Here is a 12,951-nt window from a genome sequence, read left to right on the forward strand (position 1 = left end):
GTCAATTGTCTAAAGGCTTTGGGGTGTATAAAAGCTAAAGACGATAATGCAAGTATGTGTAGAGTTGATTTGAACATGTTGGAGGTATGATATTGTACAGATTATAAAATTAAAGCAGTTAGATTATATGTTAATTGATATCCGTTAAATAGATTCGTGAGTTATCAATACCTGCCTCAACACCATATGAAAGCACTGGATATAACGAAATACATATCTTATCAGAGGGTTGATGCCGACCTAAAAGAATCTTTCTGAGAAGATCATTATAACAATAATTGGGCGCCAATAACCAATATTGAGCGCACCGGTGACCAAGAAGCAGAGAACGAAAATGGTAAGTGCATCATCAGGATTTTATGTTATAAAGTTATTATTTTACAATGGGGTATTTTTTTAAAATATAAGATATCAAAATAAAAGAAAATTATTTATAACAATTTAAATAGTACAGTGGTGTACTATGAAGATAAAAAAAATAAGAATCGAAAATTTCGAATATAAACGAATATTTTCTAATAAACGAATATTAGAAGTAAATTAATATTTGATGAATAAATTTTCATCATTTTTCCATTTTAATTGAATAATGCGTTTTAGGTTTACTAGGTAAAAATTAAAATCTGTTGCACTATATACTATAAAAAAAACATACAAATTTTTTTAAATTACTTTTTGATAATTATTTTCGCTGGTAGAATTTTTCTTATATCGAGCGCAGGTAGAACTTGAAAAAAAGGAATCCGCTTTCAATTCCCCCTTTGAAAAGTCATCGGTGCCTTTGCTATTATCGTTTTTGGGAGTCGCTATTTCAAAACGAGTAATTTTACAATATAAATTAATTTTTTTTAAAGTTTTCAATGCATTTGGTTTAGGTTGAGGCAGAGCCTGTAAAAAGGCTTGGGTTGCGTTTGTGTTCAAACAAAATGCCTAAACTAGTTTCTCAGAATCACAGTTAAAATCCCTGTCACAAATTAAGATACATTGGAATTGAATCAGGGGCTTAACTTTAGAGCAGGGATGTGAACCTTTAGACAAAAAAAAAGGGTCCGGGTCTAGTAATATATTTATAAGGACCCGGGTTCAGGGTTCGGGTTCAGAGAACATAAAAATAATGACTCAAAATAAGACTTTTTTTTAATTCATTTTTTATTATACTTCAATATATACACATTCATAATTCAAAATGAAATATTTTATATATTTAATTCAATCGCACAATCATGATATCTTCTAAAATATCATCCTTCAGATTTCCACGTAAATTAGACAAAATATATTTCAACGATGAAAATTAACGTTCTACGCTTACATAAAATAGATAGTTATTTAATTGTACTTGTGTCGCCGGCACAGCCATGACGATTCTAGACAAGGTATATAATTCTGAATATCTTGAAGGATTTTCCTCCCAGAATTTTAAAATATTTGTATCTCTATTTATTCTCTTAACTTCTGAGAACTTTTCTATTAAAGATACAATAGATATTTTTTGCTCCTTTCTATCTGATGATAATTTGATTTTTTTCTCTATCTATTAGTAAAATTTCAAGATCATCAATGTTGCTATAATTATCATTATTATAGGTATTGTCATACCACCAATATATTGTAAATAATAGGAGTTTTGGGTATGCCATAAATCCTCAAGATGGTCTATAGCCATTTGTTTTTGCTCAATACTTAATAAAACCTGATATCGAGGGTCTAAATATATTGAAGCATATACAACACTAATTTGTAAATATTGTTGCTCTCTAAATTTCATATTTTCTAATACTTCATATGAAAAAGAACTTGTAAACCTTTCTAACTCTAATCCACATCTTATCCATATGCCATAAAAATCCGATAAACATAACTGTTCTGCTTGCAATCTTAATGTAGTTATTTTTAAAGGAACCAACACACTACTAAGGTCTTTTATTTGATTCCAATCATCTTCCGACAAAATGACTTCACATGCTCCTATAATAAAATCATTACAGAAATTTTTCAAACTTATTAATCGCTTTAGCATCATACAAATAGAGGACCAACGTGTTGTGCAATCTAATATTGCCATTTGCCTTTTCATAGATTTTAATATTCTTACAATTGTGGGAGTTTTTAAATATTTTACATCCCTTGCTTTATCAATTATAGTTTTAAAGTGATTATTTTTTAGGGAATCATTAATAGCCAATTGTAGTGTATGGGCTGCACATCTGATACAGTATATTTTTGTGGAGAAATCTTTTATTATTTCCTGTAAATCAATTTCACTTATGTCCTCATAATTATTATCATCTATATCATCCATTTCTTCCAGCGAACATTCATTTAATAATTTGATTGATTTTACTAGATTAGCACCATTATCCATAGTAATTGTATAAACGTTTCTTATAGAAATCTGAAATTTATTTAATGTTTCTAATATCATTCTTTTTATATTTTCAGAAGTTGAACTCTCTTTAATCTCCTTCATAACTAAATTTGTTAATATTATATTATTTCCTTTTATATACTGTATATTTATTCCTAGAATATTTCTCCCTAATCTTTGGGAGGAATCAATTTTTAATGAAATTAATTTGTTTTTTGTTTCTTTTATTATTTTTGCTTGTATTTTTTTCGATTCATTAACCACTAAGTCCTTAATTTTAAAACGGTTAATTGATGTTCCAATTGCCTTACTAATAGGATCAATAATTTTTTTTAAACCAGAATCCTCAATAATATTGAAAGGTCTTCCATTTATTGTAACAAGCTCAACTAAAGCATTCATCAAATTCACCTCAGACATTTGAAAATGAAAGCATTTTTTAAAGCAAAATTTTTCAATATTATTTTATTTTCATCCTTCTTTATAATACTGACAGTAGACTTTGTAACAATGTCTTCTTATAAAAATTTGGTTTTTCTATTTAAATATTCCTCAAAGATTATAGAATGATGTATTTTAAATGTCTTTCCAGGTTAGTATTGTGTGAACCTTTTATCATTATGTGGCAGGTTTTGCACTCAGAATCCCCTTTAATTGCATTATAGTACTCTAAAAATACCTTTTACTTTCATACTAAAAAAACAAAATTTAATTTGTTTAAAACTTAAACATAGAATGTATATATTTTTTATTAAGGCTGCATCCAAAATCTTAAAAATATAAATAAATAAATTTTGAAGAAAAAAATTACATAATCTATTTTTAATGTAAAAATAAAATAGTGTCCAATTTCATTTTTCATATTTATAAAAATTTCACAAATTACAAATTGAAATTTTTATAAAAAAAAGTACAATTCTTCTTAATGCTGTTAATTTTTATAAATTTACTACCCAAACGATTATAGCCTTTTATATTAATATATTTTACGAAAAAAATTATAAAAATTTTATATTATTTTTTAACATTATTTTTAAAAAACTATATTTTTATGTTAAAAATTTTTTTATAACACCCTGAACCCTTGGACCCTCCACTTTTTAAAAGGATCCGGGTCCGGGTTCGGCCAAAATACGAGGGTCCAGGAGGGTTCAGGGTCCGGGTTCACATCCCTGCTTTAGAGTGATCGTATATTACTTGATATCAACCAATATACAATTATATTTCTTTAAGCTCACTTTCATTGATCTCTTCCCTATCATCCAATACGTCTTCGCCTAAATTTTCAACAGAGGATAGATACCAAACTAAAGAAGATGCCTCGGTAGCGCTATTGATACTGTTATAATTATCCACCTGGCTACTTCCATCTAACAAAGAAGTGACGAAAGGTTCTTTGTTGGCGTCGCTGTTTAGGATAAAAAAATTGTGTTCTCTTGAAATATAAAATGAAAAAAGGAGTTCGAGGTGTACCGATATAGCTTTTAAAAGGCCAATACGATATTGCCTGATCGTTCTTTAAACGAGGCATAAATGTTACTCTCTTATAGTCCATTTATATAGTGGCGTAGCCAGAATTTATCTAGAGGGGTGGGGAGATTAACAAAATGGGAGCTCAGCCGGGTCCTACCTATGTATCTGATTAGGTATTTTTGTTTAAGAATTATAATCAATAAAAAGATTTTTTTTTAAATCGTATGAAGATATTTAATCTGAAGATTATAAAAATGTTTAGGGTGTGTCCTGGTTCGACATGTTTTTGATAATCCGTCTGGTAGATAGTAGGCTAGGGAATGGGAAAAGCCCATCTTGACACACTGAACGTCGGCCCCAATTCATTCCCAAAAATTGGTTTTACTAAAAAATGATCAGTCCTTTATATGCGTCTGAAGACGAGTTTGTCTTGAGAATAAAAGAGCGAGAAAGTGATTTTCAAAATTATAAATAAAATGATCAGATCTGTAGGTAATTATTATCTAAAGCTTTTAATCGTCAATTATGTATTAGTGTACTTTATTGTATTTCGTTTATATTACAAGTTGTTTTTAAATTAATAATATATATTAACATTATACAATTTCCATTCTACATCCCGGTCATTCCATGTCAAATGAGCAAAAATTGAAATTTTCTATCGACCCCTTTCATTTGTAGGCACGTTATAAATATTGCAGTTTAATCAAAAACAAATTTAACTCGTTACTAATTATATTATCTAAGATAATGAGGATTAAAAGTAAGAAAATCTTCGATTTTTACATTTTACTATGTTAAATAATTAGTTTTTAATTATATCGCGAACAATGCATAAATAATGATATAAATAGTGCTATATATGCACAATGCAATAAATCTTTTTTATTATTTAAAATCATAATAGATATATTACTCACAAAACAATAATATTCATGCTGTAAAATAATTTTAAAGATGTAAAATGACTAGTATTGCAATGAAGCTTTCATATATAGCGCCACCTATACCAATTTTTATACCCTATTAATAACTAGTCAAATAAATTATTAGAAAAATAGTAAAAGAATAATAGAAAATAAAAATTGGAGCTCATGGTATATTCGAAATATTATGTTTTAATTTTTAATTGTAAATAAGATGACTAATATTTAAAAAAATTGTTTCTCCAATAATTATCAATTAAGTTATTAATATTAGATTCAATATTTAGACTTTAATTAAGTTTTTAATAAGACTAATTATTTAACATCAGTAAAAGGTTTATAAAAACTGATATTTTATCTTTAATCCCTATTATCTAAGATAACATAATTTAAAATGAGATAATATTTTATTTGATTCAACAATCCTATCTTATATATAATCTCCATAATCAAAATATGATCGTCTTTGTATCATCTAAATGTTAAAATATGATCGTTTAAACATATTAACGTTATTAAAATTTATTTTTTGCCATCTACCAGTATCGAACCACAAACATCACGTTTCAAAAGTACACGCTTTAAGCATGCACTAACTTGAATTATAATTATATTCAAAATATTAATTATATATATTAATAGCTTATATTTTTAAAATTTTGCCGTTTATTACCATACTAGGTAATAACACGTAAAGAATGACGAGGTTGAGGGATAATTAGTTAGTTTGTGTATATGGTACTAAATATACTTTATTAATATATTTTATAAAAATATTAAAATTTAGGAGAAAAAAAGGTAAAATTGTTGCAATGTAACCCGTGGGCATTAAGAAATTTGTGATAGCAATCATATTGGGTATTTAAAATAGAGATGCTTGGAAATTTTTTAATTTTAAATATGAAATTTCTTTTTGCAGACATGGCCAGGCCTGATCAAAAAATCAAGGCCCTGCAACTATGATATTCTGATTGTATTTTTAAATGAATTATGACTTCATATATTTCATTTCAGTTATCGCCGGGGTGGCCTAATGGGTAAGATGTAGGCTTGGAAACACGAGTATGAACAAGGACGCGGGTTCAATCCTGGTAAGAACCATAAAAACTTTCAAGTTTTTCTTCGATGACTGATGTGTAAAGACATATGGTATGATGAATTTCGGAGCTTAGAGATGACACCCCGGTCACCGACAGGCCTGGACAGCCGGGTGCTAAGGATACCTGTCCAATAAACAAAATGAAGGACACAAATGAAAATATGAATATGAAAGCTAGGGCGTTCCCTCCATGCGACGCGCAGGGTGTAGACCTCCATCCTGTGAAAAATAAAGTAAAGGTCAAAGCAAAGAAGACAAGACTGGCAAGTTTGAATATTGGGACGCTTAAAGGTAAGACGAGAGAATTGGCATCAATGTTGAACAGGAGAAAAGTTGATATAGCCTGCATACAAGAGACGAAATGGAAAGGACAGAAGACTTTGATGATTGGAGATGGGTATAAATTGTACTATAATGGACTTGTTAGCAATAGGAACGGTGTCGGCATCATCCTCAGTCAAGATCTAACCTCCTCAGTTGTAGAAGTCAACAGGATCTCTGATAGACAAATGAGGATAAAACTCTGCATTGGTCAATCAATACTACACATCCTATCAGTATATGCTCCTCAAACGGGTTGCAAGGAAGAAGAGAAAGATGACTTTAGAGCTATCCTTGATGAAGCCGTAATGGAAATCCCTAAGGATGACCTAGTCATAATTGGTGGTGACTTAAATGCGCATGTGGGGAAAGCAAGAGATAGCTACAAAAGGCATCATGGTGGTTTTGGATATGGAGAAAGAAATGATGAAGGAGAGCACGTACTGAAATTTGCGCAAGCCTTCGACCTTGCCTTAACCAACACCTACTATAGGAAAAAAGACAGTCATTTAATAACATATGAAAGTGGTACTAGGAAAACACAGATAGATTACATGCTAATCTCTCGCAGAAGATTAAAAGATGTAATAGACTGCAAAGTCATCCCAGGAGAAGATATCGCCGCTCAACACAAGCTACTAATCATGGATTTACAAATCTCAAATAAATCCACTCAAAATAAGATAAAACTGGAACCATGCATCAAATGGGGCAAATTAAAAACAATGACAGATGCCTTTGCAATCAATGCAAACATTGAAACAATAAATTGCTCACAAGTCAGTGAAAAAATCTGGACAGACCTTTCATCCAGATTAATAGACACTGCAAAATCGACGCTAGGCTTGACAAGAGGAGGCAACAAATCACACAAAGAACTATGGTGGTGGAATCAAGAGGTACAAACCACTATACAGGAGAAAAAAGCCCTTTATAAAATATGGTACAAATCCAAAAATGCAGATGACAAGTCAAGATACAAAAAATCCAAGAGATTAGCTACAAAGGCGGTGGCTAGGGCCAAATCTATGGCATACGATGACATGTACGAAGATCTACATACCAAAGAAGGGCAAAATAAAATATACAGATTAGCCAAACAGCGAGAAAAGAACTCTAGGGATATAAACGGAGCTCCGAAAGTAATCAAAAATAAAGATGGGAAATTGATAATAAAGGAAAAAGAAATAATGAATAGATGGAAAGAATATTTTCAGGAGCTTCTCAACTTTAATTCCCACATATTGCATCTCGATGAACACTCCCCTTGTCAAAACCTTGTACAACCTATAACGGAACAAGAAATAATCACATGCCTCAAGCATATGAAAAACAACAAAGCTAGGGGTCCAGACGATATTCCAATAGAAAGCCTTAAAGCACTAGGAGATGATGGAATACATCTCCTCACAAATCTGTACAATAAAATACTTGGAAATGAAGAGGTCCCCCAAAAATGGAGGCAGAGCTATCTAGTTCCTATCTTCAAAAATAAAGGGGATCCACACAATTGTCAAAATTACAGGGGCATAAAACTAATGTCACACTGTCTAAAACTATACGAAAAAATAATAGAAAAAAGATTAAGAGATATAATCGAAATAGGAGAGACACAGTTTGGCTTTATGCCTGGAAGATCAACAACCGATGCTATCCATGCAATTAGGCAAATGAGTGAAAAATACAGGGAAAAGAACAAAAAGCTACACATGGTCTTTCTCGATCTAGAAAAGGCCTTCGATAGAATCCCAAGAAAACTTATCTGGTGGGCGCTACGCCACAAAAAAGTTCCCGAAAAATATATAAGAATAATAGAGGATATGTATATGGGACATACAACAATGGTCCGTAGCACAACAGGTACTTCAGCAGGCTTCACAATAGCCGAAGGAGTTCATCAAGGGTCGGCTCTCAGCCCACTTCTCTTCATTACAGTAATAGATGTATTAGCACAGTCTATACCTCAAACAGTCCCGTGGAATATGATATTTGCAGATGATATTGTGATACTTGCCGAATCCAAGGATGAAATGAAAGAAAGGTTAGTGAATTGGATAAATATCCTAGAAACGCACGGATTAAAAGTAAATAGAGAAAAGACGGAGTATATGGTGATAGGAGGAGATGAAACGGAGAGTATTGATATAAATGATTGGCAGATATCCGCAATTGAAAGCTGCAAATATTTGGGCTCCACTATACAAACAAACGGCACAATAGAAAAAGAGATAAAGAATAAGATTAATCAAGGGTGGTTAAAGTGGAGATCTTTATCTGGAGTGCTATTTGACAAAAGAATCCCACACAAATTAAAGGGAAAAATTTACAGTTCCATAGTACAACCAACTATTCTATATAGTTCGGAAACATGGCCAACCAAAGAATCAGACGAGAGAAGTCTACAAACTATGGAGATGAGAATGCTGAGGATGATTGCTGGGGTAACAAGAAAGGATAAGGTGCGCAGTACAAGAATACTAAATAGTTTAAAGGTAGTGCCCATTAAGACTAAGTTAATGGTAAACAGACTTAGGTGGTATGGGCACACAATGAGAAGGCCTATGAACTACATAGGAAATAAAGTTGAAAGATTGGAAGTGATGGGCAAACGTAAAAGAGGAAGGCCAAAACTTCAATGGGGCCATAAAGTTAGAGCCAATATAAAGAAGTATAAAATAGATAAAAGAGATTGTACGAATAACATAAAGTGGAGAGAGATGTTGAAGGAGCTTACCACCAGAAAAGGTGAAAGCTAAAGAGAAAAAAAAAAAAAAAATTTCATTTCAGTTCTCAACTACCAAAATTATTAAGTCTTTGGCGGGCTTAAGAAAATTTTCCCTATGATGTGCATGAACCTGGATTGGGATTTTTTTAATATTAGATATTAGGCATAGGTGTAATATTTAACACAGAATATTTATATGGGCCTTAGGTAAAAGCTAATTTAAATATATTTTTGCTCAAAAATTTTAAAATTATTATGGGTTGGCCAAGTTTGAGAAAATTTTTTTAAAATTATTATGGGTCAGGCTGGGCTTGGAAAATATTTATAAATTACATTGGGCTGGGCTTGGGGAAAATTTTTCAAAATTATTATCAGCTTGTTTTTTTATTATTAACTATGGTTCAGACATTGACCTAAAACAAATTTTTTTGCAGGCCTGGGCTCGGCTTGATTAAAAAATCAAGGCCCATGAAAATCTGATTTTGATTGTAATTTTAATTCATTATGAATTTTTAATATTTTATTCCAGTTCTCAACTACCAAAATTATCATGATCTTTGGTTGGGCTTGGAAAACTTTTTCAAAATTATTATGGCCTTGGACCTTGCTTGGGAATTTTTTTAATATTAAATATTAGTAAAAGCATTTTCGGCGGCGGTGTTTCTTTTTATAAAATAATCGGCTGGCGGCGGCGAATCGATTTAGACGCAAAAATCGGCGGCGGCGTCAAATATTTTTATAACTTAAATTTTTTTAATTAAGATTATAAATTCATTGGAAACACTTTTAAAATAAAATTTATGCTTTATTATGTTTATAACTATAATTTAATAATTTTATTAAGTTATAATTATCATGTATAAATATTATTTTATTTAGATTTATAGGACATAATAATGATCTTTTAGAGTTGAGTGAGTCCAGCTATGAAAAATACACGCTCGCTGGGTGTGCTCGTACCTGGAACGCACTAGCTACTATTGAAAGTTTAGGAAGACCCAATGCTCTTATTAACTCTAAGAAATATTTTATCTCTAAATTATAAGGCTAAAATAATGAATAACACTCTTTTTCTAAACTAGTTAAATAGTCTTGTTGTTTCAGATTATTGTTATGAATAGATGAATGTTTCGTAGTCAATGACTTAAGATAATCGAGTTTTGAAGCAACTTCCGTCGTTTCATATTAATTTAATTTGTCCGTGTAAGGCCGTAGAGAGGTAGAGTGTTAACATAAAAATTGCACCGAAGTAATATATTTTTCCTTTAAATATTCATTTACTATGTTTATAGATTGAAAACGAAGATCCAAAAGTGCTCCTAACACCTAAGTAAAAAAATAAAACAAAGAGAAATAATATATAAAAATAATTTATGTATTTTAAAATACTACCTGAAGATCGGTTATTGGAAATCTATGATCAAATTTAGTAAGCATATTTTGTTTAAAGGATGCTATGGGAGGACTATCATATCCTTTTACAATAAAATGATTTCTAATTTCACTACAAAATAATAAGGATAAATTTATAGTAACTCCTTTTTGGGTAGATAAAAATTCAACAGTTTTTTTGAAGGTTTTAAGAAAATTTAAAAGTTCATGCACCAAGTTCCAATAGGAGTTAAATAATTTGAGATCGGGTTTCTCCATCCTATTATAGAATGTTTATAGGATTTCTGTTATTGCCAGTCACACTTTACAGCATTATTAAAATACTACGCCAACGTGTAGGCCCATATAATTTTAAGGTTTTATGTTTTTTCTCATATGATTTTTGATTTTCACTATCATCATCAAACCCCAAACGATCTTCATAAAAAGGATCATTATCATCCAAATCTAAAATATCCGATGTATATGATATCGATTCCAAAAAATTTTCTATTTTCGATATCGTTTATATTTTTGAAATCCGATGTTTTGAATCTTAAGGCAATTATAACTTCCTTCTTTCACTTTTTTAAAGAGATTTTCTATTTTATTAACTTTTTTATTCCATCTACTGTCACTAGATTGTGTAATCCATGCCCCAAACATAAATGATGATCATATTCTCCTAGACGAACACTTTTCTTCACATTGGGTCCTGCATCCGTAACCATTTGAATTTTCTGACCCTAAATCAAATTCATTTTCAACTTTTTCTATCTCGGAAAGAATAGTTTCAGCTGTATGTTTTTGAGTGACATGATGTGTCGCCAATGTATATAATACAATATTAAAATTATTATCTATTTCGTGAAATGTAAAGTTAATATAATTTTGACGTCTTTATTTGTCGGTCCACATATCAAAAGTTATAGCACAAAATTTAGGACCTATATTAATTTGTTGGCATATGTATGCTTTCATTGATACACATCATCTAATCCACTCCGGCTAAGTGTTGTTCTTTCTGGTAAATCTTTTGTATCTGAAATAATGCCATATTTATATATAATAAAAAGTTAATAATAAAAATATTATGCCATAAAAAATTCTAAATGTGGGATGATTTCAGTTTTATTTAAATATTCTATCATAAAATAATTAAATATCTTAACAGTTAAAATAAAAATTAGAATTGCCCTATAAAAAATTATAATGATTTTACAAATAACCTTTAGAAAATCTTGCATTCCAGTATTATTTATAGAAGAGAATGAATATAATTCCTTACCAGAATCCATTTTTTATCTTTTATAGGGTCAGTTGTATCTTTTACAATGGGTTTGAAAAATAACTTTAAATTTTGTTTAATTTCTTCTTTACATGATAAATCATGTTTGTCAAGTAAATATTTTATTATGTTTGATAATATTTTTAAAATAATCAAAAAATTTACTCTGAAAATGAATCATTATTTTCATCCCCACCATCTTTATCAAGTGCTATTTGCAAGCATATATTACAAAAGACTTTATCTGTAGCAACACCGGTTCTCTTATTATTTGTATCAGTTTTTAATATTAAGGATCCAAAATGTTTCCATGCAAAAGAGGCTTTGCTTGCAAGGATATACTATATTTTCTTACAGGGTATTGCAATGCTGCATCCATTATAATTGTTTTAGTCCTGCTATTTTTATATATGTTATAGTGGCAACAAAATAAAAATCATTAATTAAAATTTCCTTTTATGATAAAAAATTAATTTTATATAACGAGTTGTAGATTATTTGAAGCATCAAAAATTAAAAGAATAAAATATAGAATAATATCAATATCTTTTCTATTTTAATCTTATTTTATCTAGCACGTTGGTCACAGACCTGCCCAAAGTGAGCGAAAGTGTATTATATGGATTGTTACAAATCAAATTTATAGCAAATAATATTTATTAATTTTAAAAAATAAAATCGCATTTTTTAATAATTCAAAAAAAATTTATTATTTTATCTAATTACAATTCATAAATAATATATAAAATAAATATTATTTATAATAATAAAAAATATGTATCACGCCGCCACGCCGTCGAATTTTTACATAGGCGGCGGCGTGGTCAAAAATTACCGGCGGCGGCGCACAATATTTTAACAAATAATTTTGATATGGATCAAGTAAACTTTAAATATATTTTGACTCAAAACATAGTATTTACACTTGGTTTTATAGGATTGAACCTGGGAAGAGGGGAGGGGGTTATAAAGAATAAAAATTGGATATTATTTTCAACTAACTGGTAACAACTATCATAAAAGTAAGGAGGAAATTCTCATTCCCCATTATTTTTGACGGGTAATCTACCAGTAACAACATTATTGTACATTTATTAATAATTTTGTTGTTATTATATTTATTTTATATAATCACATAGTTTATTGTTTGAAGGAAAAAATTGCGCTGGATCAGCCCGGAGGAGGCCTTTCACATTTTTTAGTAAATAATATAAGGAAAAGTATTTAGTGAAATAAGAAAAAATTGGCATCAGACTAGAAATTAAAACATTATCTATTACGGGAATATTTATGCCTAAATATTGCTTATTAATTCCTCAATAGGCATTGTTAACCATATAAATAATCCATTATAAATAAAAGTAATATATTATCTCATGC

At 29.9% G+C, this 12,951-nt stretch overlaps 1 protein-coding gene across 1 annotated transcript in view; it reads right to left on the reverse strand.

Annotated features, from left to right (window-relative positions):
* Positions 1 to 12,951, reverse strand: part of LOC135928446 (E3 ubiquitin-protein ligase Ufd4-like) — a 58,894-nt gene that overhangs the window by 18,391 nt on the left and 27,552 nt on the right. Inside the window, exons 27-28 of the mRNA XM_065464909.1 lie at positions 3,607 to 3,776; positions 673 to 806 (exon numbers count right to left, since the gene is read on the reverse strand). Of these exons, the coding sequence (XP_065320981.1) occupies positions 673 to 806; positions 3,607 to 3,776 (304 nt within the window). The remainder of the gene's footprint in view (positions 1 to 672; positions 807 to 3,606; positions 3,777 to 12,951) is intronic.

Source organism: Gordionus sp. m RMFG-2023, chromosome 4 (assembly GCF_954871325.1).
Source record: "Gordionus sp. m RMFG-2023 chromosome 4, tfGorSpeb1-WG-v2, whole genome shotgun sequence".
In the NCBI taxonomy this organism is placed as follows: domain Eukaryota; kingdom Metazoa; phylum Nematomorpha; class Gordioida; order Chordodea; family Parachordodidae; genus Gordionus; species Gordionus sp. m RMFG-2023.